Here is a 24,996-nt window from a genome sequence, read left to right on the forward strand (position 1 = left end):
CTCAGATATTGACACTGACAAATCTACTTATTTATTTAAAATAGAGTATATGCGTTCTTTATTAAAAGAAGTGTTAATTACTTTGGATATTGAGGTAACCAGTCCTATTGACGTTCAGTCTAATAAACGTTTAAATGCTGTTTTTAAACCTCCTGTGGTTTCCCCAGGTGTTTTTCCCATTCCTGAGGCTATTTCTGATATGATTTCTAGGGAATGGAATAAGCCAGGTACTTCCTTTTATTACTTCTTCAAGGTTTAAGAGATTGTATCCTTTACCAGCAAAATCTATAGAGTTTTGGGAAAAGATCCCCAAAGTTGATGGGGCTATTTCTACTCTTGCTAAACGTACCACTATTCCTGTGGAAGATAGCACTTCCTTTAAGGATCCTTTAGATAGGAAGCTTGAATCTTATCTAAGGAAGGCCCATTTATATTCAGGTCATCTTCTCAGACCTGCTATTTCTTTGGGTGATGTTGCGGCTGCATCAACTTTCTGGTTGGAAAATTTAGCGCAACGTGAATTGGATTTTGACATATCTAGCATTGTTCGCTTAATGCAACATGCTAATCATTTTATTTGTGATGCCATTTTTGATATTATCAAAATTGATGTTAGATCCATGTCTTTAGCTGTATTAGCTAGAAGAGCTTTGTGGCTTAAATCTTGGAATGCTGATATGACATCTAAATCTAGATTACTATCTATTTCTTTCCAAGGTAATAATTTATTTGGTTCTCAGTTGGATTCTATTATTTCAACTATCACTGGAGGAAAAGATGTTTTTTTTGCCTCAGGATAAAAAACCTAAGGGTAAATCTAAGGCTTCTAACCGTTTTCGTTCCTTTTGTCAGAATAAGGAACAAAAACTCAATCCTCCTCCGAAGGAATCTGCTTCCAGTTGGAAGCCTTCCTCAAATTGGAATAAATCCAAGCCATTTAGGAAACCAAAGTCTGCTCCTAAGTCCGCATGAAGGTGCGGCCCTCATTCCAGCTAAGCTGGTAGGGGGCAGATTAAGGTTTTTCAAGGTTTTTTGGATAAAATCAGTCCAAAATCATTGGGTTCAGAGCATTGTCTTTCAAGGGTATCGAATAGGATTCAAAGTAAGACCCTCCTGTGAGAAGATTTTTTTTCTCTCACACATCCCTGTAAATCCAGTAAAAGCTCAGGCTTTTCTGAAGTGTATGTTTAAGACCTGGAGTCTTCAGGGGTAATAATGCCAGTTCCTCTTCAGGAACAAGGTTTGGGGTTTTATTCAAACCTATTCATTGTACCAAAGAAAGAAAATTTGTTCAGACCAGTTCTGGATCTGAAAATTTTGAATCTTTATGTAAGAGTACCAACTTTCAAGATGGTGACTATAAGGACTATTCTGCCTTTTGTTCAGCAAGGACATTATATGTCCACAATAGACTTGCAGGATGCATACCTTCATATTCTGATTCATTCAGAACACTATCCGTTTCTGAGATTCTATTTTCTAGACAAGCATTACCAATTTGTTGCTCTTCCATTTGGCCTAGCAACAGCTCCAAGAATCTTTTCAAAGGTTCTGGGTGCCCTACTATCTGTAATCAGAGAACAGGGTATTGCAGTGTTTCCTTATTTGGACGATATCTTGGTACTAGCTCAGTCTTTACATACTGCAGAATCTCACACAAATCAACTGGTATTGTTTCTTCGGAAACATGGTTGGAGGATCAATTTACCAAAAAGTTTCTTGATTCCTCAGACAAGGGTCACCTTTTTAGGTTTCCAGATAGATTCAGTGTCCATGACTCTGTCTCTAACAGACAAGAGACGTTTGAAGGTGCCGGCATGCTGCAACCAATTTTAGTCTGTCATTCCCTTCAGTGGCTATGTGCATGGAAGTTTTAGGTCTCATGACTGCAGCATCGGACACGATCCCCTTTGCTTGTTTTCTTATGAGACCTCTACAGCTTTGCATGCTGAATCAATGGTGCAGGGATTATACAAAGATATCACAATTAATATCCTTGAATCCCAATGTACGACACTCTCTGACATGGTGGATAGATCACCATCGTTTAGTTCAAGGGGCCTCTTTTGTTTGGCCAACCTGGACTGTGATCTCAACAGATGCGAGTCTTTCAGGTTGGGGAGCTCTGACAGCACAAGGGGTTTGGAAATCTCGAGAGGCGAGATTACCAATAAATATTTTAGAACTCCGTGCAATTCTCAGGGCTCTTCAGTCTTGGCCTCTGCTAAAGAGAGAACCGTTCATTTGTTTTCAGACAGACAATATCACAACCGTGGCTTATGTCAATCATCAGGGTGGTACTCACAGTCCCCAAGCTATGAAAGAAATATCTCGGATACTTGCTTGGGCGGAATCCAGCTCCTGTCTAATCTCTGCAGTGCATATCCCAGGTGTAGACAATTGGGAGGCGGATTATCTCAGCCGCCAGACTTTACATCCAGGGGAGTGGTCTCTCCATCCAGATGTGTTTTTCTCAGATTGTTCAGATGTGGGGTCTTCCAGAGATAGATCTCATAGCCTCTCATCTAAACAAGAAACTTCCCAGATACCGGTCCAGGGATGTTCAGGCGGAAGCAGTGGATGCACTGACACTTCCTTGGTGTTATCATCCTGCTTACATCTTCCCGCCTCTAGTTCTCCTTCCAAGAGTGATCTCCAAAATCATCATGGAACAGTCTTCTGTGTTGCTGGTGGCTCCAGCATGGCCACACAGGTTTTGGTATGCGGATCTGGTGCGAATGTCCAGTTGCCCGCCTTGGCCACTTCCGTTACGGCCGGACCTACTATCTCATGGTCCGTTTTTCCATCAGGATCTCAAATCATTAAATTTGAAGGTATGGAAATTGAACGTTTATTTCTAAGTCATAGAGGTTTCTCTGACTCAGTGATTAATACTATGTTACAAGCTCGTAAATCTGTCTCTAGAAAGATTATAGAGTTTGGAAGACTTACATTTCATGGTGTTCTTCTCATAAATTCTCCTGGCATTCTTTTAGAATTCCTAGAATTTTACAGTTCCTTCAGGATGGTTTGGATAAGGATTTGTCTGCAAGTTCCTTGAAAGGACAAATCTCCGCTCTTTCTGTTTTATTTCACAGAAAGATTGCTATACTTCCTGATATTCACTGTTTTGTACAGGCTTTAGTTCGTATTTAGCCTGTCATTAAATCAATTTCTCCTCCTTGGAGTCTTAATTTGGTTCTGAAGGCGTTACAGGCTCCTCCATTTGAGCCTATGCGTTCTTTGGACATTAAACTACTTTCCTGGAAAGTGTTGTTCCTTTTGGTTATCTCTTCTGCTAGAAGAGTTTCTGAGCTATCTCCTTTTCTGATTTTTCATCAGGATAAGGCAATTTTGCGGACTTCTTTTCCATTTTTACCTAAGGTTGTGAATTCTAACAACATTAGTAGAGAAATTATTGTTCCTTCCTTATGTCCCAATCCAAAGAATTCTTTGGAGAGATCCTTACATTCTTTGGATGTGGTAAGAGCTTTGAAATATTATGTGGAAGCTACTAAAAATTTTAGGAAGACTTCCAATCTATTTGTTTTATTTTCTGGTCTTAGGAAAGGTCAGAAAGCTTCTGCTATTTCCTTGGCTTCTTGGTTGAAACTTTTGATTCATCAAGCTTATTTGGAGTCGGGTCAAACCCCGCCTCAGAGAATTACAGCTCATTCTACTAGATCAGTCTCCACTTCGTGGGCTTTTAAGAATGAAGCTTCAGTTGATCATATTTGCAAAGCAGCAACTTGGTCCTCTTTGCATACATTTACCAAATTCTACCATTTTGATGTATTTGCTTCTTCGGAAGCAGTTTTTGGTAGAAAAGTTCTTCAGGCAGCTGTTTCAGTTTGATTCTTCTGCTTTTGATTTAAGTTTTTTTCTTTCAAATTTGAAATAAACTTATTTTTTTGGGTTGTGGACTAATGTTTTCAGCGGAATATGGCTGTTTTTATTTTTATTCCCTCCCTCTCTAGTGACTCTTGAGTGGAAGGCTCCACATCTTGGGTATTGATATCCCATATGTCACTAGCTCATGGACTCTTGCCAATTACATGACAGAAAACATAATTTATGTAAGAACTTACCTGATAAATTAATTTCTTTCATATTGGCATGAGTCCATGAGGCCCACCCTTTTTATGGTGGTTATGTTTTTTTGTATAAAGCACAATTATTTCCAAATTTCCTTTTGTTGATGCTTTCTACTCCTTTCTTTATCACCCCACTGCTTGGCTATTCGTTAAACTGAATTGTGGGTGTGGTGAGGTGAGGGGTGTATTTATAGGCATTTTGAGGTTTGGGAAACTTTGCCCCTCCTGGTAGGTTTGTATATCCCATACGTCACTAGCTCATGGACTCTTGCCAATATGAAAGAAATGAATTTATCAGGTAAGTTCTTACATAAATTATGTTTTTCTTCAGGTACACCAATTCTTAAATTATTATGCCTTGCGTGGTTCTCCAAATTTTCCACTTTATTCTGTAGTTTAAGAAGGGCAGAGGTTGTAGCTTCGAGCTTAGTATTCTGACCTAAGGTAAGATCTTCAAGATCAGATACTCTTTGTTCTACTTCGGAAAACCTTTCGGCAAATTGTTTAATTTCTGTAGTTAATTGTGCAATGTCATTTTGGATCTCTTTTTTTAAGAGAGTCAAACTTAGGGGAAAGAGCCTCAGAAATACTAAGGACTAAAGACTAAGTCCGTGAGCTCTTGTGAAATCAGAGTCACGTGGGGATATCAGTGTCTCTACAGGGGCCTCAGTGATAATTTTGTGCTTTTTGTCCCTTTGTCTGGCCGTCATGGCTGAAGGTGGAGTTTTTGAGTGAGAGTGAAGAAATGTATCCATATAGTGGTGGAAAGTGATAGGGTGAGATAGAAAAAAAAAAAAAAAGGGAAGGAAAAAAGGAGCTAGCATTCAATTCCTAAAGTGATTGGGAGGGGAAAAAAAAACCCCTAGAGTCCTCCCTCGGGGAAAAGACGGGGGGGGGGGGGAGTGCAGGGGAAACAAACGAGAGATACAAAAAAAAGGGGAGTGAGGTGATGGAGAAAATCCAAAAAAAGGGGAAATTAGTGAAGGAAGACGGTCATGAGGGAGACAAAAGAGAGCTTCTCAAATGAGTAGAATGAAGCCAGCATTCAGCACCATTAAAAAATAAAATAAAAAAAAATACCAGAATTTCAATAAGAAATATTCGTTCTTTGCGTCAATCCCTAGCCCCCTTCTCCTAATTTGTTTATGGATTTAGATATATACAAAATGATTTGGAGTCTTCTAGCCCCTTCTTAAATATAATCTTAGCCGAGATACAATTTTACTGAAAATAGGAGGAGATAACAAATGTAATTGCCTAAGAGGACCCTCTAATTAGTGGTGATATCCTAAGCAATGAATTTCTAAACTCTGAACTAAATGAAGCTGTTAAATTGAATAGAAGAAATTCAGTAATTATGTTTCTGCGATTCTAAGTTAACTGTATCTATAGCCAGCGGAGCTGACTTGAGGAAAAATTTGTGTTTTAGTTGCTATTTCTTTGGCTCGAAGAGTTTCTGAGCTTTCAGCGCTTAATTGTGATTCTCCTTTATTCATTTTTCATTCTGATAAGGTGGTTTTACGTACCAAACCTGGTTTTCTTCCTAAGGTTGTTTCGAATTAGAATATTAATCAGGAAATTATTGTTCCTTCATTGTGTCCTAATCCTTCTTCCAAGAAGGAGCGTCTGTTACATAACTTGGACGTGGTCCGTGCCTTAAAATTTTACTTACAGGCAATTAAGGATTTCCGTCAATCATCTTCATTGTTCATTGTTTATTCTGGAAAGCGTAGGGGTCAGAAAGCTACGGCTACCTCTTTCTTTTTGGCTGAGAAGTATCATACACCTGGCATATGAGACTGCTGGACAGCAGCCTCCTGAAAGAATTATGGCTCATTCTACTAGGGCTGTGGCTTCCACATGGGCTTTTAAAAACAATGCATCTGTTAAACAGATTTGTAAGGCTGCGACTTGATCGTCCCTTCACACTTTTTCCAAATTTTCCAAATTTGATACTTTTGCTTCTTCTGAGGCTGTTTTTGGGAGAGAAGTTCTTCAAGCAGTGGTGCCTTCCGTTTAGGTTCCTGTCTTGTCCCTCCCTTTCATCCGTGTCCTGTTGCTTTGGTATTGTATCCCACAAGTAAGGATGAAATCCGTGGACTCGTATCTTGTAGAAGAAAAGGAAATTTATGCTTACCTGATAAATTGATTTCTTCTACGATACGACGAGTCCACGGCCCTCCCTGTCAATTTAAGACAGATTGTGTTTTATTGTTTACAACTTCAGTCACCTCTGCACCTTTTTAGCTTTTCTTTTCTCTTCCTATAACCTTCTTTCGAATGACTGGAGATGGAGGGGAAGGGAGGAGCTATATATACAGCTCTGCTGTGGTGCTCTTTGCCACTTCCTGTTAGCAGGAGGATAATATCCCACAAGTAAGGATGAAATCCGTGGACTCGTCGTATCGTAGAAGAAATCAATTTATCAGGTAAGCATAAATTTCCTTTTTCAAGCAGTGGTTCCTTCCGTTTAAGTTACCTGTCTTGTCCCTCCCGTATCATCTGTGTACTCTAGCTTTGGTATTGGATCCCATTAGTAATTATGATGATCCGTGGACTAATCGTGTCATAAGAAAAGAAAATTTATGCTTAGCTGATAAATATATTTCTTTTTTGACACGATGAGTCCACGGCCTGCCCTGTTTTTGTAAGACAGGTTGTTGGGTATTTTACACTTCAGACACCTCTGCACCTTTGGCTTTTCCTTTCTTTCCTTAACTTCGGTTGAATGACTGGAGTGGGAGGGAAGGGAGGAGCTATTTAACAGCTCTGCTGTGGTGCTCTTTGCCGCTTCCTGCTGACCAGGAGGTGAATATCCCTTTCGTAATTATGATGATCCGTGGACTTGTGTCAAAAAAGAAATAAATTTATCAGGTAAGCATACATTTTCTTTTCTGCTGCAAATACCTCTACCAATACAGCCAAGAAATACCAATGCAGCTAAGCATTCTTCTGGCCCTACTCTTTACAATACTACATTGTTTACTACATTTTAAATTTTCTGAAAGAATTCCCAAGTTAGTGAATTAATTTGTTGTGTTAGACGGTGTCAAATGCTTTGCTGAAATCTAGATATGCTACATCAACTGCTCCACGCTATTCTAATACTTTATTTTACAAGATACGACGAGTCCACGGATTTAATCCTTATGGGATATCGCCTCCTGGTCAGCAGGAGGAGGCAAAGAGCACCATAGCAGAGCTGTATATATAGCTCCTCCCTTCCCTCGCACCCCAGTCATTCTCTTTGCCTGTGTTAGTGATAGTAAGAGGTAAAGTGAGGTGTTAGTTTAGATTATTCAATCAAGAGTTTATTATTTTTAAATGGTACAAGTGAGTACTATTTTTCTTAGGGTAGAGCTACAGGCTTTTCAGCAAGGGGCTGGGGAGATCTTCGTTCTTGTGACTCCCATACTATTTGCTGCCCTGATGATGGTCTTAACAAATATTATCTAAGACCCTGTTTGTTCCCACAGGTCTGCTGGAGGTGATGAAAAGAGCATCTTCATTGTGTAGGACTACTTCATGCTGCGCTCAGCATTAAGGTATGTACAGTCATTTGCTTCTGGGGAGACTGAGGTATCTCAGAACAGACTGGCATTTATTTGCTATACCGGGAAGGGGTAATCAGTTTGCACAGGGTTCATGAATGGTGTGCATGGTTTCCCCTCTTTATTAGGTTAAGTCAGCTGTGCTATCAGTGCCCTAATATGTGATTAACCCGGTGGAGGTATTCAGTTTGAGGGCTTGACGCTGGGAGATTGTGGAGCTATTACCCAAGTGTTCTAACGTTAACTTCGGCTAAGCTAATGGCAGCACAGGGGAGTGTGTTTGTTTGAGGGGCACATTGGTGGTTCACGGTACACTTTATAATTGATTGCATTGGTTACCAGCATTTTTATTCCTGTTCGGTTTTTACTATTGCTGGGGACTTAGTTTCCGCCCACGATGGGCGGGGCTTAGTGTTTCGCGCGCTTGGCCGCGCAGTTGTTATCCGGATGATCCGTAGCAGGTCTCTGGGCTCCGGTGTGGCCTAAGTCATCTTGTGTCTGCAACACTCACTTAGCGGTCTTAGGAGTTCACGGAGTGTTATTAAGTGACTCGTAGGCGCTGTGGCAAGGTGCAAGTGCTAAGTTTGTCACTAAAATGTTATGCATAGTTAGATTGTACAGATACAGGAAAATATACTAAGTCTTATAGTGCTCCCTGTTATTGCATGGTTTATTGCGGAGCAGTAAAAATTAATACGGCTTTGTTTTTTTTAAAGACGCAGTATACTCGTTTTTCAGCAAATTTTCTCTAAGTGTTTGCTTTTTATTTTTAATTATATTTTAAAAGACCAATATTGCTATTGCTGGTTCTTTGTCATGGCTGAACTTCAGGAAAGTACATGTTCTATGTGTTTAGATGCCAATGTGGAACCCCCTATTCCTTTTTGTCCCTCATGTACTGAGAGGGCTTTACAGTTTAAAGAACAAATTTTCTTTATTGCAAGTATATCTAAGGATGTTTCTCAGACTGATGAGACTCGGGGTATGCCGCAACTTTCTCCCCAAGCGTCACAAACTTTAACGCCCGCTCAGGCGACGCCGTGTTCTTCAACTGCGTCCGCTTCATTCACTCTGCAGGATATGGCTGCAGTGATGCCATCCACTCTTTCAGAGTTTTTTTCTAAGTTGCCAGCTTTGCAAGGCAAAAACAGTAGGGCAGAGGCCCATGTGGTCCCTGCGACTTCTGATGCTTTGATGGAGATCTCCAATATACCCTCCCAGGGCTCTGAAATGGGGGGTAGGGAGGCTCTGTCTGAGGGGGAACTGTCTGACTCAGGAAGTGCATTACCCCCTGACAGATTCGGACATAATGTCCTTCAGATTTAAGCTTGAACGCCTCCGCCTTTTGCTACGGGAGGTTTTGGTGACTGGACGACTGTGACTCTATTGTGGTCCCACCAGAAAAATTGAGTAAGATGGACAGATACTTAGAGGTTCCTTCTTATTCCGATGTTTTTCCGGTTCCTAAGAGAATTTAGGAAATTATTGCAAGGGAATGGGAAAGACCGGGTATCCCCCTATAGCTGACACCGTTTTGGATTTTTGGCAGACGGTCCCTAAGGTGGAGGGAGCTGTTTCTACCCTGGCTAAGCGTACGACTATACCTAATCGACAGTTGTGCTTTCAAAGACCCCATGGATAAGAAGTAGGAGGGTCTTCTCAAGACTCTATGTTCATCAGGGGTTCCTATTACAACCGGCGACCTGTATTGTTGGTCACGACTGCGGCTGCTTTTTGGTTTGACGCCCTAAGAGTCCCTTAGGACTGAGACTTCTTTGGAAGAGATACAGGATAGAAATTAAGGCCCTTAAGCTGGCTAATTATTTTATTACGGATGCTTCCTTTCAGATCACCAAATTAGCGGCTAAGAGTTCAGGATTCTCTATCTTAGCACAAAGAGCCTTATGGTTAAAATCTTGGTCTGCGGATGTGTCCTCTAAATCCAAACTTTTGGCTATCCTTTTCAAAGGAAAGACCCTGTTCGGGCCTGACTTGAAAGATATCATTTCTGACATTACCGGAGGTAAAGTCACCTCCTCCCTCAAGATAAGACATCTAAGCAAAGGGGACGACAGAGTAATTTTCGTTCCTTTTGAAATTTCAAGGGAGTCCCCCTCCTCCTCTTCCGCTAAACAGGAAGGGAATTATGCACAAGCCAAGTCCACCTGGAGATCCAACCAGGCTTGGAACAAGGGTAAACAACCCAAGAAGCCTGCCTCTGCTACCAAGACAGCATGAAGGGGCGGCCCTTGATCAGGGACCGGATCTATTGGGAGGCAGACTTTCTCTCTTTGGCCAGGCTTGGATAAGAGACGTTCGGAATCCTTGGACACTAGAAATCGTGTCTCAAGGGTATCAGTTGGAGTTCAAAAATTCCTTCCCCAGAGGAAGGTTTCTTCTTTTATGATTGTCTGTCGACTAGATAAAAAGAGGCGTTCTTACGCTGTGTAAGAGATCTCTCCTCCATGGGAGTAATATGGAACAGGGGCAGGGGGTTTAGTCAAATCTCTTTGTAGTTCCCAAAAAAGAGGCAACGTTCCGACCCATTTTAGATCTCAAAAGTATAAACAAATTTCTCAGAGTTCCATCGTTCAAGATGGAAACTATTTGAACCATTCTTCCATTGATCCAGGAGGGTCAATATGACTACCGTGGATTTAAAGGATGCATACCTTCATATTCCTATCCACAGAGATCATCACAAGTTCCAGAGGTTTGCCTTTCTGGACAAACATTTTCAGTTTGTGGCCCTTCCTTTCGGTCTGGCCACAGGACCCAGAATCTTCACAAAGGTTCTGGGGTCTCTGCTAGCGGTTTTCAGGCCGTGGGGCATTGCAGTGGCGCCTTATCTGGACGATATTCTGATCCAGGCGTCTTATCAGCTGACAAAGTCTCATACCGACATTGTTCTCTCCTTTCTAATGACTCACGGGTGGAAGGTGAATCTAGAAAAGAGTTCTCTAATTCCACAGACAAGGGTTCCTTTCCTGGGAACTCTAATCGACTCTCTATCCATGAAAATCTTTTTGATGGAAGTCAGAAAGTTAAAGATTCTGAATACATGCCGAACCCTTCAGTCCAATCCTCGGCCGTCAGTGGCTCAGTGCATGGAGGTAATTGGATTGATGGTGGCAGCAATGGACATCTTTCCATTTGCACGCTTTCATCTCAGACCTCTACAACTGAGCATGCTCAGACAATGGAATGGAGATTATGCAAATTTGTCTCCTCAAATAGATCTGGATCAGGAGACAAGGGACTCTCTTCTTTGGTGGTTGTCGTCGGATCATCTGTCCCAAGGGACGTGCTTCCGCAAACCCTCATGGGTGATAGTGACAACGGAAGCCAACCTGCTAGGATGGGGTGCAGTCTGGAACTCCCTGAAGGCTCAAGGTGTGTGGACTCGGTCAGAGTCTCTACTTCCCATCAATATTCTGGAGTTGAGAGCAATATTCAATGCGCTTCAGGCTTGGCCTCAGTTGGCTTCGGCCAAATTCATCAGATTTCAGTCGGACAACATCACGACTGTGGCTTACATCAATCATCAGGGAGGAACAAGGAGTTCATTAGCGATAGAATTATCCAATATAATTCGGTGGGTGGAAACTCACTCTTGTTATCTGTCAGCAATATACATCCCAGGAGTGGACAACTGGGAGGCGGATTTTTTGAGCAGACAGACGTTTCATCCGGGGGGAATGGGAACTCCATCCGGAGGTCTTTGCCAGTCTGATTCTCAGATGGGGCAGGCCGGGGCTGGATCTTATGGTGTCTTGTCAAAATGCCAAGCTTCCAAAATACGGATCCAGGTCCAGGGATCCTCAGGCCAAACTGATAGATGCCTTGGCAGTGCCTTGGTCGTTCAACTTAGCTTATGTGTTTCCTCCGTTTGCTCTCCTTCCCCGGCTTCGTTGATCCTTATCGCTCCTGCGTGGCCTCGCAGGACTTGGTATGCCGATCTGGTGGACATGTCATCTCTGCCACCGTGGAAGCTTCCATTGAGGCAGGACCTTCTCATTCAGGGACCCTTCCATCATCCAAATCTAATTTCTCTGCAGCTGACTGCGTGGAGATTGAACGCTTGATTTTATCTAAGCAAGGGTTCTCTGACTCGTTCATTGATACCTTGATTCAGGCACGCAAGCCTGTTACTAGAAAAATTTACCATAAGATATGGCGTAAATATCTTTATTGGTGCGAATCCAAGGGCTACTCATGGAGTAAGGTTAGGATTCCTAGGATTTTAGGTTTTCTCCAGGAAGGATTGGAGAAAGGGTTGTCAGCAAGTTCCTTAAAGGGACAGATTTCTGCTTTGTCTATCTTGCTACACAAGCGTCTGGCAGATGTTCAATCTTTTTGTCAGGCTCTGACTAGAATTAGGCCTGTGTTTCGACCAATTGCTCCTCGGAGTTTGAATTTAGTTCTTAATGTTCTTCAAGAAGTTCCGTTTGAACCTATGCATTCCATAGATATTAAGTTATTATCTTGGAAGGTTTTATTTTTGGTTGCTATTTCTTCTGCTCGCAGAGTTTCTGAGCTTTCGGCATTACAGTGTGATTCTCCTTATCTTATTTTTCATTCCGATATGGTAGTGTTACGTACCAAACCTGGTTTTCTTCCTAAGGTTGTTTTCTAACAAAAATATTAATCAGGAAATTGTTGTTCCTTCCTTGTGTCCTAACCCTTCTTCTAAGAAGGAGCGTCTGTTACATAATTTGGACGTGGTCCATGCCTTGAAGTTCTACTTACAGGCGACTAAGGATTTTCGTCAAACATCTTCCTTATTTGTTGTTTTTTCTGGGAAACGTAGGGGTCAGAAAGCTACGGCTACCTCTCTTTTTGGCTGAAGAGTATCATCCGTGTTGCATATGAGACTGCTAGACAGCAGCCTCCAGAACGAATTAGGGCTGTGGCTTCCTCATGGGCATTTAAAAATGATGCTTCTGTTGAACAGATTTGCAAGTCTGCAACTTGGTCATCTCTTCTGAGGCTGTTTTTTGGAGAAATGTTCTTCAAGCAGTGGTGCCTTCCGTTTAGGTTCCTGTCTTGTCCCTCCCTTTCATCCGTGTCCTATAGCTTTGGTATTGTATCCCACAAGTAAGGATGAAATCCGATGACTCGTCGTATCTTGTAAAAGAAAAGGAAGTTTATGCATACCTGATAAATTTATTTTACGATACGACGAGTCCACGGCCCACCCTGTCATTTTCTAAGACAGGTCTTTATTTTTTTTGTTAAACTTCAGTCACCTCTGCACCTTGGCTTTTCCTTTCTCTTCCTAACTTCGGTCGAATGACTGGAGTGGGAGGGAAGGGAGGAGCTATATATACAGCTCTGCTGTGGTGCTCTTTGCCTCCTCCTGTTGACCATGAGGCGATATCCCATAAGTAAGGATGAAATCCGTGGACTCGTCGTATCGTAAAAGAAATACATTTATCGGGTAAGCATAAATTTCCTTTTTGTTGCATAATCAAAGAATTAAATTAGTCTGACATGCTGATTTTTGTCCTCTAAATTGTTTGTCTTTATGTAAGTCATAATGATTTCTTTAAGAGACTGTCCATTAATTTCCCTATTACTGAAGTTAAAGTGAAGGTCAATTTTCATATGAAAGTGCCCGTTTTTAAAAAAACTATTAAAAACAAGGGCACTTTCACTCATGAAAATTGACATTTCAGCCGTTCAAAAAAATAAATAAAATATATATACTTACCTTTTCTTCTTGAAGCCGCTCCAGTGCTATACCAGCCCGTCCCAAGCCTCTTCATACGTCAGCAATGACAATTCCGGCATCCTCCAACCATGGCTTCCTCCCCGGGGTTATCATTTTCTGAGGCAACGCCGTGATTGGAGGAAGCCGGTTTAGTCATTGGTGGGTAAGTAAACCAGGAAGAAGCAGGCGGTGCATAGTTTCAGAACGGCAATCCGGCGTTTCAGAAGAACAAGGTAAGTATTTTTAAAATATGGTGCCATGTCAATTTTCATGAATGAAAGTGCCCCTGTTTTTAATAGTTTTTTTTTTTTTAAAAAACGGGCACTTTTACATGAAAATTGACCTTCACTTTAAACTGACCTGTAGTTACCAGATTTTTACCTACTGCCCTTTTCGTGAAGAGGTACTAAATTTGCTATTCTATAATCATCTGGAACAACTCCTGTCAATAGAGACTGATTAAACAGATCAGTTAAAGGGACAGTCAAGACCAAAATCGACTTTAATGATTCAAATAGGGCATGTTATTTTAATCAACTTTCAAATTTACTTTAATCGCCAATTTTGCTTTGTTCTCTTGTTGTTCTAATCCTAGGTAGGCTCATATGCTAATTTCTTGGACCTTGAAGGCTGCTCCTTATCTAAATGCATTTTGACAGTTTTTCACCACTAGATAAAGTGTCAAATAGATAAAATTGAGCTCACACACGTGGAGTTACTTAGGAGTCAGCACTTAAAGGCTAAAATGCAAGTCTGTGAAAATAACTGAAATAAGGGGCAGTCTGCAGATACTTAGATACAAGGTAATCACAAAGGTAAAAAAAATGTATTATAACGGTTAGTTATGCAAAACTGGGGAATGAGTAATAAATTATCTATCTTTTAAACAACAAAAATTCTGGTGTTGAAAGTCCCTTTAATTGGGGCAGTTAGCACTGATCGAAGTATATTTAAAACCCTTGGATGAATATTATCAGGACCCACTGACTTTTTTACATTTATTATTGATAATGCCAACAGAACCTCATTCTCTTTAAAAAAGATTAGTGCTAAGCTCTTTTCTATTTGCTTGGAGATATTCTATCTCCACAAAAGTAATCGAGTCTGTCTACAATTTGCTTACTTCCTTCTACTATTCTAGTTTTAGATGCATACTGATGTATACAGACTTCAGATTGCCTGTTTTTATAATGGGTCTTTTCATATGTGGGGGGGGGGGGGGGAGCTTCTGCTCTCAGTACCTTTCAGTGGGTGTCCCAGTCTATCATCAAAAGTGCTAATTGGGAGCTTTTAAGTAAGTTGTTGTCCCCTCCCCCCTCCCCCCTCCCCCCTATAGTAGTGTCTTACATACAGTTAAATTAAAATTGGTGTCCCTTTAACTTGCTATTTGTCTATATTTGGGGGATAGTAGGATCGTGTCCGTCATAATACCCAATAGTAGGACACGATAAGTCTTGAAAGCCAGCTTCTCACAGCTCTTAGAATTGTACCTCTTGCTTACGATTTGTATTTTTTTTTTTTTTTTTTTTTTTTTTTTTTTAATTATGGTTATTAGTCTTATCTTTAACTATATGGATACAGCATTGTATGGCCACTAAATGTGAATTCAGCTTATTAATGTCTGCTCTACCAAGTTTAATGGCTCAATCTAAATGAGCTGGAAAGGCTGTCTGATCTAGTTGTTGGATATATCCTTTTGTAGCATTCCCTTATGATCTTGTATCTCTTGGCTATACGTTTGTAATATTTGTGGCAAAATGTAAACCTGCATTATTTTTCCCTTTTAGCCACTGCCTTCTCAAGCCCACACCCCCACAAATCAGCAGAACACCCCAATCCAATATCCATCTCCTCGCTCACCACCAGCTCAGCCACACACCCCAGTCCCTTTACCACACGCCACTCCCACTGCAACTGCAACTACTCCCACCATGCAGAATAACCAGCCTGTGGAGTTCAACCATGCCATCAACTATGTGAACAAAATAAAGAACCGCTTCCAGGGCCAACCAGACATATACAAGGCTTTTCTGGAAATCCTGCATACGTACCAGGTAAGTGAGCACTTTGTTCCTAATTTTTTTTTCTTTTTCTTTAAGGGAGTATCTCAAATTTCATGTGGGGCAGGGAGATAGGGTGGCTGTGAACATGATTTTTCACGTCACCAGTGGTGTCACTAGGGTTGGTGTCCCTTGGTGCGGTAACTCATGGTGTCACCCCCCCCTTACTAGGATTGCTGCTTTACTGAGAAAAATATACCGGCCACCCTAATTAGCAGAGAGACAGCTATAGAGAGAGACAGTACTGCAGTGGGATAGCTACAGATACATAAACAAAACTGTATTAACCACATGACTAAACAGAACTGGATGAGAATTGTTTAACATTAAGAAAACTTTTACAATTTTATGCACATACTGAGAAACTCTTATTTAGTTTGTTTTTAATCAGAAAATCTGATAGACTGATACATATTTAGTTGTTGAGAATTATAAATAACCAGTGCAGGTATTACTAAGTTACTTACAGCGCCTGTGAATGGGACGGTTCCCTCAAGAGCTGAAGTTACATTGCCTGTTAGGAAGATACAGAGCTGTGTAATGAAACAATCTTCTAACCGATTAGCTTTGTGAAGCTCCGTGGTAGAGAAGAGGGGTTGTACCAATGGCACCACCAAATGGGATATTTGCCGGCCTCTATTAATAAGTATTCATTTTTTATATTAGGCCTAAAGGTTCTGTGTATTATATTCAAGTTTATTTACAAAACACAGTCAGTAGAGCAAGAATCCCACTGATTTTCAAAGAATACACTATTAGCACTCCTATATCTCATATAGACTGAGAAATTGTGAATGTTAGTGCTTGGTGTAACAGTTTTAACGAACATTTAATGAAAACAATCAACCTTTATTTGTATAAAACATGGGTACTTAAAAACAGTTGTTCTGTGACCTATAAATAATGAAAATCTAGAGCTGAGCTGCTGATGTAGTGTTAACTAAGAATTAGAATATAAAGTTGCTGCTTTGTTAATAGACACTCAACGGTTAATAGATTCCTATATGAGTGTAGAGGAGAACTAGTAAAATAAGTGTTCCAAATAGGCAATATTTGAACACTCAGTTAATCGTCTCTAATATTATTATACTTGAATACGATTCAATAATAACAGATACTTTGTATCACATAATATTGTAGCCACTTAAGTCTAGATAATATATAGTCCTAAAATGTTTCGACATATATATATATATGTATTGGAAACATTTCTCTGTGGTAGTTTTATGCTCCTTTGCACGTCAGTGTGGTTAACTGCTCCTCTCTTGCTAGTTTGCCAGTGCAGCTGTCAGTCAGCTCAAAGCACTCCCCGTTTGCTGACAACACTGTTGAAACGGTCCCCGGTAGGCTTCGTGCTTTCCTGACTGAGCTTTGCAAGTACCACCCCTCCCTCCTGCATGCTTCAGGCTGCTCTGATCGCTCCACGCACAGAAAGTGTCACTATACATCTGATATGTGTACAGCCTCAAGGATTACTCAAGTCATTCCCCCTGGATACCCATAGTTGTGATTCAATTATTATATTAACTTAAGCTATAATTTCTGATTTGTCCTGTAGTCTTTGCCCTCTCCAAATTAATTCCATGTTAATGTGTTATATACATTTAAGGTGTTATTTAAAAAAAAACAAAAAAAAACGTTTAGTATTGAAAACAGTGAGCTGTGCGTCTTTAATTGTACTAAAAAATTCCTGTGTTTCCAGAAGGAGCAACGGAATGCTAAAGAGGCTGGGGGGAACTACACTCCAGCCCTAACAGAGCAAGAAGTTTATGCCCAGGTGGCACGGCTCTTCAAAAATCAAGAAGATTTGCTTTCAGAATTTGGCCAGTTTCTGCCAGATGCCAACAGTTCTGTGGTAAATTGAAATATTCAAAATTGTTAATGTTCTGTTTTAGTTTCCTTAGCTTGTTGTGTGTAACTTCTTTCACCAGTGTATTGTAGCATTTGCATTTTTTTTTCTTCACATTATTTGGAAGCTCTGCTGCTATTTATAGTGCTTATCTATGTTGTATTTCTTTCCTAAGATATGGTGAGTCCACGGCAGAATCTTCAATTACTGTTGGGAATATCACTTCTGGCCAGCAGGACGCGGTAAAGAGCACCACAGGAAAGCTGTTAAGTATCACTTCCATACCCACAACCCCTAGTCATTCTCTTTGCCTGCGGTGCAAGGAGGAGGCAAAGTTTTTTGGTGTCTGAAAAGAAGTTTACTTCAATCAAGATTTTATCATTTTAAAAGCAGAGTAGGTTTGCTCTGATCTTTCCTTGGGTCTAGCCGTACCCCACATCAGTCTCTTCAGTAGGCCAGTGGTGGCTTTTAAGCAGTTGGGAACTTGTGAGGTAAAACCCTAACTGCGTTTTCTCAACAGTTTTGCTGCCCTATTCAGAAAGCCTGAGTAAGTTTTTCTCTGATCTTTCTTTATTCACATGTCCATGTGAGGAGTGGCATCCTCTCACACCGGGTGAGCTGTCCTTTCTACCGGACAGCTGGAAGTGCAGGTAAGTGCCAAAAAGTTTTGCTTTTACATAAAGGGACTGTGGCACTTTAAGCAGATCGCTGCAGAGGGATATTTACATTTAATCCTGGGGGGATTATCTGTTTTTTATTTTATTTTTTTAAAATTTTTTATTTAATAAAAATATAGCCGGTTCCAGGAGTATTACATTATTATTATTATTATCGGTTATTTGTAGAGCGCCAACAGATTCCGCACGATCTCTTGGATACCCACGACCTCTTGGATAACTGGTTGAACTCCCAACCAGTATTGTCTAATATTAGGACATGTCCACCAAATATGTTGGATATCACCAATACCTCCACACCCCCTCCAGCATTGCTTATTTGCATTTTTAAACATACCAGACAATCTTGCGGGTGTATAGTACCAACGACACATAAGTTTCATATTCATTTCAGTGTAAATGATTGAGGACGTGCGACCGCTCATGTTGACAAATATTTTAGACCATTCTTGTTCTGAGATTTGTATATGAAGGTCCTTAGACCATTTATGTGTATAAGTCGGGAGGTCTTTAGAGTGATGTTCAAGAATTAGTTTATAAGTGCGTGAGAGAGATCCTTTAGAGGATAGTGAAGTATAACACACAAACTCAAATGGGGTAAGGGGTCTGCGAAGCTGATTGCCACAGGGGTGAGTGGTAAGGTAATGGTGTATCTGGAAATATCTATACCAAGGCGAGAAAAATTCTCCCCAAGTATCTGTCAGTTCTACTTTTGTTTTCAATTTACCATTCTCCAAAATGGAGTAGCATGTTATAATTTCTTTTAGGGATCTTGGTTGCGTATATGCTGTGCTGTTGACTATTTGTAATTCTGGATTATCTGTCAGTGGGGTAAGCGGCGAAGGGATTGTGGAAAGTCACTGGCGCTTAATTATTTGTTTGTCCCAGATATCAAGAGTCAATTTGGTTGTAGTGGTTGTGTGGGAAGTCAAGGTTCTATGTATGTGTGGGATCCAACATGAAGCTCCCAGTTGTTGATTTCCCGCTAAGTCATATTCTATCTGTACCCATTCTTTATGAGCTATATTTCTCTTGTAAGGTGTATTCAGTCCACGGGTTCATCCATTACTTGTGGGATATTCTCCATCCCAACAGGAAGTTGCAAGAGGACACCCACAGCAGAGCTGTCTATATAGCTCCTCCCCTAACTGCCACTCCCAGTCATTCTCTTGCAACTCTCGACAAGAAAGGAAGTATCAAGAGATATGTGGTGACTTAGTGTAGTTTTACCTTCAATCAAGAGTTTATTTTTAAACGGTACCGGTGTTGTACTGTTTTTCTCTCAGGTAGAAATAAGAAGAAGAATTCTGCCTGGAGATTTGATGATCTTAGTGGTTTGTAACTAAGGTCCATTGCTGTTCTCACACATAACTGATGAATATGGGAAAACTTCAGTTGGGGGAACGGCCTGCAGATTACCTGCTTTGAGGTATGTTCATTATTTTTATTTCTAGAGAGAGTAATAAGTTCTAGAAAATGCTGACAGAGTCTTGTGTATTTGAGGTAAGCCTGATGCAGTGATTTAACAGCGACTGGGATCATGCTTACATAACAGGGTAATACTCATGTTAATATTCATATTGCTTAGTGACAAAACGTTTACATAATTTCATAAATAGGACGTTTTTTCTCTGAGGGAGATAAGTCTTTATTTGGGGCCTAGTTTCCACATGGCTAGTCAGATACTCCTAGGAGTATTTTCTTAAGGCCACTCTGACATCCAGTACATGGTGGGAGGGGCCTATTTTAGTGCTCTAACTGCGCAGTTTTTATACAGACTGAGACATCCAGCTTCCCTAGAAGAGTCCTCTGGCATCTGAGAACCATTTCAAAGGGGTTATTTCTGCACAAAAAGGCTTCGGCATCTTCTTTCTTTTTGACTGAGAAGCATAATCCGTTTAGCTTATGAGACTGCTGGCCAGCAGCCTCCTGAAAGAATTACAGCTCATTCCTCTAGAGCGGTAGCTTCCATATGGGCTTTTAAAAATGAGGCCTCTGTTGAACAGATTTGTAAGGAGGAGACTTGGTCTTCGCTTCATACTTTTTCCAATTTCTCCAAATTTGATACTTTTGCTTCCTCGGAGGCTATTTTTGGGAGAAAGGTCTTGCAGGCAATGGTGCCTTCCGTTTAAGTTCCTGCCTTGTCCCTCCCTTCATCCGTGTCCTAAAGCTTTGGTATTGGTATCCCACAAGTAATGGATGAACCCGTGGACTGGATACACCACAAGAGAAAGAAATGTATCAGGTAAGCATAAATTTTGTTTTTTACACCAGTCTACTATCCGTTCCAGTGCACCTGCAGTGTAATAATAGAGGAGGCTGGGCATGCCCAATCCTCCTCTAGCTTTTGGTCTGTATAATGTGGAGTTGGAGATCCTAGGCATTTTATTAGTAGGAATTTAAAGTACCTTGTAGTTTAAGGAATTGCATAGGCAATTTAGTCGGTGCAGTTTGAAAAAAGTATAACACTTTTGGCAAGATTGTCATTTCTTCTGTTAAGTGTGATCAGTCCACGGGTCATCATTACTTCTGGGATATTAACTGCTCCCCTACAGGAAGTGCAAGAGGATTCACCCAGCAGAGCTGCATATAGCTCCTCCCCTCTACGTCACTCCCAGTCATTCTCTTGCACCCAGCAACTAGATAGGTCGTGTGAGAGGACTATGGTGATTATACTTAGTTTTATATCTTCAATCAAAAGTTTGTTATTTTAAAATAGCACCGGAGTGTGTTATTACCTCTCTGGCAGAGTTTGAGGAAGAATCTACCAGAGTTTTGCTATGATTTTAGCCGGAGTAGTTAAGATCATATTGCTGTTCTCGGCCATCTGAGGAGTGAGGTAAACTTCAGATCAGGGGACAGCGGGCAGATGAATCTGCATAGAGGTATGTAGCAGTTTTTATTTTCTGACAATGGAATTGATGAGAAAATCCTGCCATACCGATATAATGTCATGTATGTATACTTTACACTTCAGTATTCTGGGAGAATGGTACTTCACTAGAATTACACTGTAAGAAAGACATAAAGCTGTTTAATAACTAGAGATTATGTTTAACGTTTTTGCTGGAATGTAAAATCGTTTTCATTTGCTGAGGTACTGAGTGAATAAATGTTTGGGCACCATTTTTCCACTTGGCAGTTGCTTAAATCTGTTTTTTCTGTCAGTTTCTGTTCTCCCTCACTGCTGTGTGTGTGGGGGAGGGGCGCTTTTACTATGCATCAAATATTTCAGTCAGCAACTCATTGTATTCCCTGCATGATCTGGTTCATCTCTACAGAGCTCAGGGGTCTTCAAAACTTATTTTGAGGGAGGTAATTTCTCTCAGCAGAGCTGTGAGAATTATAGTTTGACTGAAATAAAAACTTTTATTCTGTAATTTGTTTCCTGCTTTCAGAAATTGTTATCTTTGCTAATGGGATTAAACCTTTGCTAAAATTGTGTTGTTTACAAGGATTGAGGCTATAACTGTTTCAATTTATTAATTTTTAACTGTCATAGATCTTCTGTGCTTCTTAAAGGCACAGTACGTTTTAATATTATTCTATTTGAATTGTATTTCCAAGTTGCAAGTTTATTTGCTAGTGTGTTAAACATGTCTGATTCAGAAGATGATACCTGTGTCATTTGTTGCAATGCCAAAGTGGAGCCCAATAGAAATTTATGTACTAACTGTATTGATGCTACTTTAAATAAAAATCAATCTGTACAAATTGAACAAATTTCACCAAACAACGAGGGGAGAGTTATGCCGACTAACTCGCCTCACGTGTCAGTACCTACATCTCCCGCTCAGAGGGAGGTGCGTGATATTGTAGCGCCGAGTACAGCTGGGCGGCCATTACAAATCACATTACAGGATATGGCTACTGTTATGACTGAAGTTTTGACTAAATTACCAGAACTAAGAGGTAAGCGTGATCACTCTGGGGTGAGAACAGAGTGCGCTGATAATATTAGGGCCATGTCAGACACTGCGTCACAGGTGGCAGAACATGAGGACGGAGAACTTCATTCTGTGGGTGACGGTTCTGATCCAAACAGACTGGATTCAGATATTTCAAATTTTAAATTTAAACTGGAAAACCTCCGTGTATTACTAGGGGAGGTGTTAGCGGCTCTGAATGATTGTAACACAGTTGCAATACCAGAGAAAATGTGTAGGTTGGATAAATATTTTGCGGTACCGACGAGTCCTGAGGTTTTTCCTATACCTAAGAGACTTACTGAAATTGTTACTAAGGAGTGGGATAGACCCGGTGTGCCGTTCTCACCCCCTCCGATATTTAGAAAAATGTTTCCAATAGACGCCACCACAAGGGACTTATGGCAAACGGTCCCTAAGGTGGAGGGAGCAGTTTCTACTTTAGCTAAGCGTACCACTATCCCGGTGGAGGATAGCTGTGCTTTTTCAGATCCAATGGATAAAAAGTTAGAGGGTTACCTTAAGAAAATGTTTGTTCAACAAGGTTTTATATTGCAACCCCTTGCATGCATTGCGCCGATCACGGCTGCAGCGGCATTCTGGATTGAGTCTCTGGAAGAGAACATTGGTTCAGCTACTCTGGACGACATTACGGACAGGCTTAGAGTCCTTAAACTAGCTAATTCATTCATTTCGGAGGCCGTAGTACATCTTACTAAACTTACGGCGAAGAATTCAGGATTCGCCATTCAGGCACGCAGGGCGCTGTGGCTAAAATCCTGGTCAGCTGATGTTACTTCTAAGTCTAAATTGCTTAATATACCTTTCAAAGGGCAGACCTTATTCGGGCCCGGGTTGAAAGAGATTATCGCTGACATTACAGGAGGTAAAGGCCATGCCCTGCCTCAGGACAAAGCCAAAGCCAAGACTAGACAGTCTAGTTTTCGTTCCTTTCGTAATTTCAAAGCAGGAGCAGCATCAACTTCCTCTGCACCAAAACAGGAAGGAGCTGTTGCTCGCTACAGACAAGGCTGGAAACCTAACCAGTCCTGGAACAAGGGCAAGCAGACTAGGAAACCTGCTGCTGCCCCCAAAACAGCATGAATTGAGGGCCCCCGATCCGGGATCGGATCTAGTGGGGGGCAGACTTTCTCTCTTCGCCCAGGCTTGGGCAAGAGATGTTCAGGATCCCTGGGCGCTAGAGATAATATCTCAGGGATACCTTCTGGACTTCAAATACTCTCCTCCAAGAGAGAGATTTCATCTGTCAAGATTGTCAACAATCCAGACAAAGAAAGAGGCTTTTCTACGCTGCGTACAAGAGCTCTTGTTAATGGGAGTAATCCATCCAGTTCCACGATCGGAACAGGGACAGGGGTTTTACTCAAATCTGTTTGTGGTTCCCAAAAAAGAGGGAACTTTCAGACCAATCCTGGACTTAAAGATCCTAAACAAATTCCTAAGAGTTCCATCGTTCAAGATGGAGACTATTCGGACAATTTTACCTATGATCCAAGAGGGTCAGTACATGACCACTGTAGATTTAAAAGATGCTTACCTGCACATACCGATTCACAAAGATCATTACCGGTACCTAAGGTTTGCCTTCCTAGACAGGCATTACCAGTTTGTGGCTCTTCCATTCGGATTGGCTACAGCGCCAAGAATCTTCACAAAGATTCTGGGTGCTCTTCTGGCGGTACTAAGACCGCGGGGAATCTCGGTAGCTCCATACCTAGACGACATTCTGATACAAGCTTCAAGCTTTCAAACTGCCAAATCTCATACAGAGTTAGTGCTGGCATTTCTAAGGTCACATGGATGGAAGGTGAACGAAAAGAAAAGTTCACTCGTTCCACTCACAAGAGTTCCCTTCCTGGGGACTCTTATAGATTCTGTAGAAATGAAGATTTACCTGACAGAGGACAGGCTATCAAGACTTCAAAGTGCTTGCCGCACTCTTCATTCCATTCAACACCCGTCAGTGGCTCAATGTATGGAGGTAATCGGCTTAATGGTAGCGGCAATGGACATAGTACCCTTTGCACGCTTACACCTCAGACCACTGCAACTGTGCATGCTAGGTCAGTGGAATGGGGATTACTCAGACTTATCCCCTTCTCTGAATCTGGATCAAGAGACCAGAAATTCTCTTCTATGGTGGCTTTCTCGGCCACACCTGTCCAGGGGGATGCCATTCAGCAGACCAGACTAGACAATTGTAACAACAGACGCCAGCCTTCTAGGTTGGGGTGCCGTCTGGAATTCCCTGAAGGCTCAGGGACTATGGAGTCAGGAGGAGAGTCTCCTGCCAATAAACATTCTGGAATTGAGAGCAGTTCTCAATGCCCTCCTGGCTTGGCCCCAGTTGACAACTCGGGGGTTCATCAGGTTTCAGTCGGACAACATCACGACTGTAGCTTACATCAACCATCAGGGAGGGACAAGAAGCTCCCTAGCTATGATGGAAGTATCAAAGATAATTCGCTGGGCAGAGTCTCACTCTTGCCACCTGTCAGCAATCCACATCCCGGGAGTGGAGAACTGGGAGGCGGATTTCTTAAGTCGTCAGACTTTTCATCCAGGGGGAGTGGGAACTTCATCCGGAGGTCTTTGCCCAAATACTTCGACGTTGGGGCAAACCAGAGATAGATCTCATGGCGTCTCGACAGAACGCCAAGCTTCCTCGTTACGGGTCCAGATCCAGGGATCCAGGAGCAGTCCTGATAGATGCTCTGACAGCACCTTGGGACTTCAGGATGGCTTACGTGTTTCCACCCTTCCCGTTGCTTCCTCGATTGATTGCCAGAATCAAACAAGAGAGAGCATCAGTGATTCTAATAGCCCCTGCGTGGCCACGCAGGACTTGGTATGCAGATCTGGTGGACATGTCATCCTGTCCGCCTTGGTCTCTACCTCTGAAACAGGACCTTCTGATTCAGGGTCCCTTCAAACATCAAAGTCTAACTTCTCTGAAGCTGACTGCTTGGAAATTGAACGCTTGATTTTATCAAGACGTGGGTTTTCTGAGTCAGTTATTGATACCTTAATACAGGCTAGGAAACCTGTTACCAGAAAGATTTACCATAAGATATGGCGTAAATACCTATATTGGTGTGAATCCAA

At 41.4% G+C, this 24,996-nt stretch overlaps 1 protein-coding gene across 1 annotated transcript in view; it reads left to right on the forward strand.

Moving 5' to 3' along the window:
* The window catches only part of SIN3A (SIN3 transcription regulator family member A), a gene marked incomplete at its 3' end in the record, with an annotated part of 448,744 nt that overhangs the window by 233,903 nt on the left and 189,845 nt on the right, over positions 1 to 24,996 (forward strand). Inside the window, 2 exon segments of the mRNA XM_053717346.1 lie at positions 15,146 to 15,412; positions 17,121 to 17,273. Coding sequence (XP_053573321.1) covers positions 15,146 to 15,412; positions 17,121 to 17,273 — 420 coding nt within the window.

This window comes from Bombina bombina, chromosome 6, assembly GCF_027579735.1.
Source record: "Bombina bombina isolate aBomBom1 chromosome 6, aBomBom1.pri, whole genome shotgun sequence".
Lineage (NCBI taxonomy): Eukaryota > Metazoa > Chordata > Amphibia > Anura > Bombinatoridae > Bombina > Bombina bombina.